Genomic DNA, 2,536 nt, shown 5'->3' on the forward strand with positions numbered 1-2,536 from the left:
AAACACCCTATTACATAAAGTTACAATCAGTCTCAACACAAACACCCTATTACATTAAGTTACAATCAGTCTCAACACAAACACCCTATTACATTAAGTTACTATCAGTCTCAACACAAACACCCTATTACATTAAGTTACAATCAGTCTCAACACAAACACCCTATTACATTAAATTACTATCAGTCTCAACACAAACACCCTATTACATAAAGTTACTATCAGTCTCAACACAAACACCCTATTACATTAAGTTACTATCAGTCTCAACACAAACACCCTATTACATTAAGTTACTATCAGATGTCACTTGGTGAAATTAATTTTATGATGTGAGCATTTTTGTAAAGAATATTAGCAAAATTGACAAAATAGGACATTGTACAACATATACTTATTACTATTAAATAAATGTAATCACATGTATACTACTAGCAGTTAAACAGCAAACTATGAGAAAATTCCATATTACTTAAAGCTAGTTTGCATATTATGTCACGAGGTCTTTAATTAAACTACTTTCTTTTCATGCTATACCAATAATTATAACATAAAAACATAGCTACCAATCCATATTTTAATAGTAAATATGTTTTAATTTCTTACTTTCAGAAGGCGATATAAAAAAAAATCTAGAATTTTCCCTAGTGTGAGAATTTTGACATTTGCTCTCTAGGCATCCCCTCTTCTCTAATTTATTTACCACCCCTCCACGAGGTATGAATCTTAACATAAGTTACTCATTATAATATCATCATCACTCAGGCAATGCATAATTTTTATAGCCTTCAATCTTATTTGGTTACAGAGATATGAAATAGACAACCAGATCCCTCTTGCCATGCCCACCTGTCACATTATCTCTTTCAGAAATTGCCAATAATTCTCTCTGCCATTCAATACTATATTATTTATAACCAATAGAAAGCCAAGGTTTTCATCTATCATGTGACATATTATATAATGTTGTTTTCTGTAATGATAATTGACAATTGCATTTTCAATTCAAGCATGATTCCAATGGGAAACACACCGATGAGCTTAAACGAAGTTTTAACGGCTCTTGTCGCATAGTTAGAAAGCCAGAAAAATTGTGATAGTTATAGGACATTGTTTGTTTTTTGCACTATATTTTTTGGTGTTCTTTGGTGCATTATTTAATTAAATAAAAAATTATTTAGTGTAGTACTACCATTAGTAAAAAAAAAGTAGGATTAAGTGTCATCGACAGCAACAAAAAGAAGATCCAGGTAAGTACCAATTTCGTAATGAGAGAGTTAATTGAAGATAATATATATTTTGTCTTCAATAATACATTTATCAAACTGAAACACACTTCACCCATCATTTATTCCCAACTGTTAAAAATACATTAGGTTTATCCAACAGCACTGATAAAATATCCATATTTTCATGGAAATATTGATGAGATCTATCACCTTCACAAACAAGAGTGATTTGTAGCTGTCGTAGATATTAGAAACACAAAATACTGCAATAACCACAAGATTTTGATAGCTACTGTATTAGAATTAGCTTTCCAATGAGATTACACAATGTACTAGTTGATGCAATTTAAAACAAAAATTGTATGATGCTTATCTCACAAAAATAATAATTCAGATTATCTTCTTATTTAACTGAATCTATAGCTAAGATATGAACATTTATACATTACCTAATTTATCCCACATGGAAAGTATTTGAAAACCCATTAATACCCGCATGTCTCCATATCTGGAAAAGATCATGTTTTTTAAAAATACAATCTTTATTTACCTAAAACAAACTGTTGTTTGTATGCTTTGTGTTCAACAACAAAAAAAATATTGCACAAAGTTTGGTGTGACAATAAATCAATCCTATAAAGTTGGTAAGGTCTGATTATTTACATAAAGCTTTCTAAAATAAGTTTTTTACTAGTTAAAGAAATAACAAAATACACCTTTTTTCTTAATTCCTTTATTCTAATTGACATAAGATTTATTAATAAATTAAATGTTGAAAGTGTTTATGTTTTGTTTTTTTCAATAATTATCTATTTTCTAACCATTAAGGTAGATGTCACTGTTGTTGCTAAGTGATACTTTGAACTTATTCCAAATATGACTTTAACCCTATCGCCATGGGTCAAAGGTCATGTCATTGTGTCTGTTGCATTCAAACTTTCATTAAGTTTGGTATCAAACTGTATATTATAATTCAAATTTTAGTATTTTATATTATTGGATTTCTTAACTTAAAAGTAAATATTAAAAAACACACCTAAACATCGACCTTTGTGTGTCATGTGGTAAGTTGAATGCAGCACTAGTTCAAATTAGATGTTTGTGATGTCAAAATACAAAGTTTATAGTTTTGTATGAATTAGGAACTCATATTACCAATATTAACAAGCTAGAATATTAAATAAGAACCTCCTATCTTTTCTATTTGCTGAGATATTGCTCATGTACTGAATCAAACACAGTGGCCCTGCTCACCTCTTTCCATTTTGGGAAACTGTCCCTTACATACACTTACTTCTGTATATGAC

General features: G+C 29.4%; 1 protein-coding gene across 1 annotated transcript in view; it reads right to left on the reverse strand.

Moving 5' to 3' along the window:
• LOC106472508 (dedicator of cytokinesis protein 3-like) overlaps positions 1-2,536 on the reverse strand; it is a 58,729-nt gene that overhangs the window by 4,602 nt on the left and 51,591 nt on the right. The window contains 1 exon segment of the mRNA XM_013933164.2: positions 1,679-1,737. Within this exon segment, the coding sequence (XP_013788618.2) occupies positions 1,679-1,737 (59 nt within the window).

The sequence above is a fragment of the Limulus polyphemus genome, unplaced genomic scaffold, assembly GCF_000517525.1.
Source record: "Limulus polyphemus unplaced genomic scaffold, Limulus_polyphemus-2.1.2 Scaffold5390, whole genome shotgun sequence".
Taxonomy (NCBI): domain Eukaryota; kingdom Metazoa; phylum Arthropoda; class Merostomata; order Xiphosura; family Limulidae; genus Limulus; species Limulus polyphemus.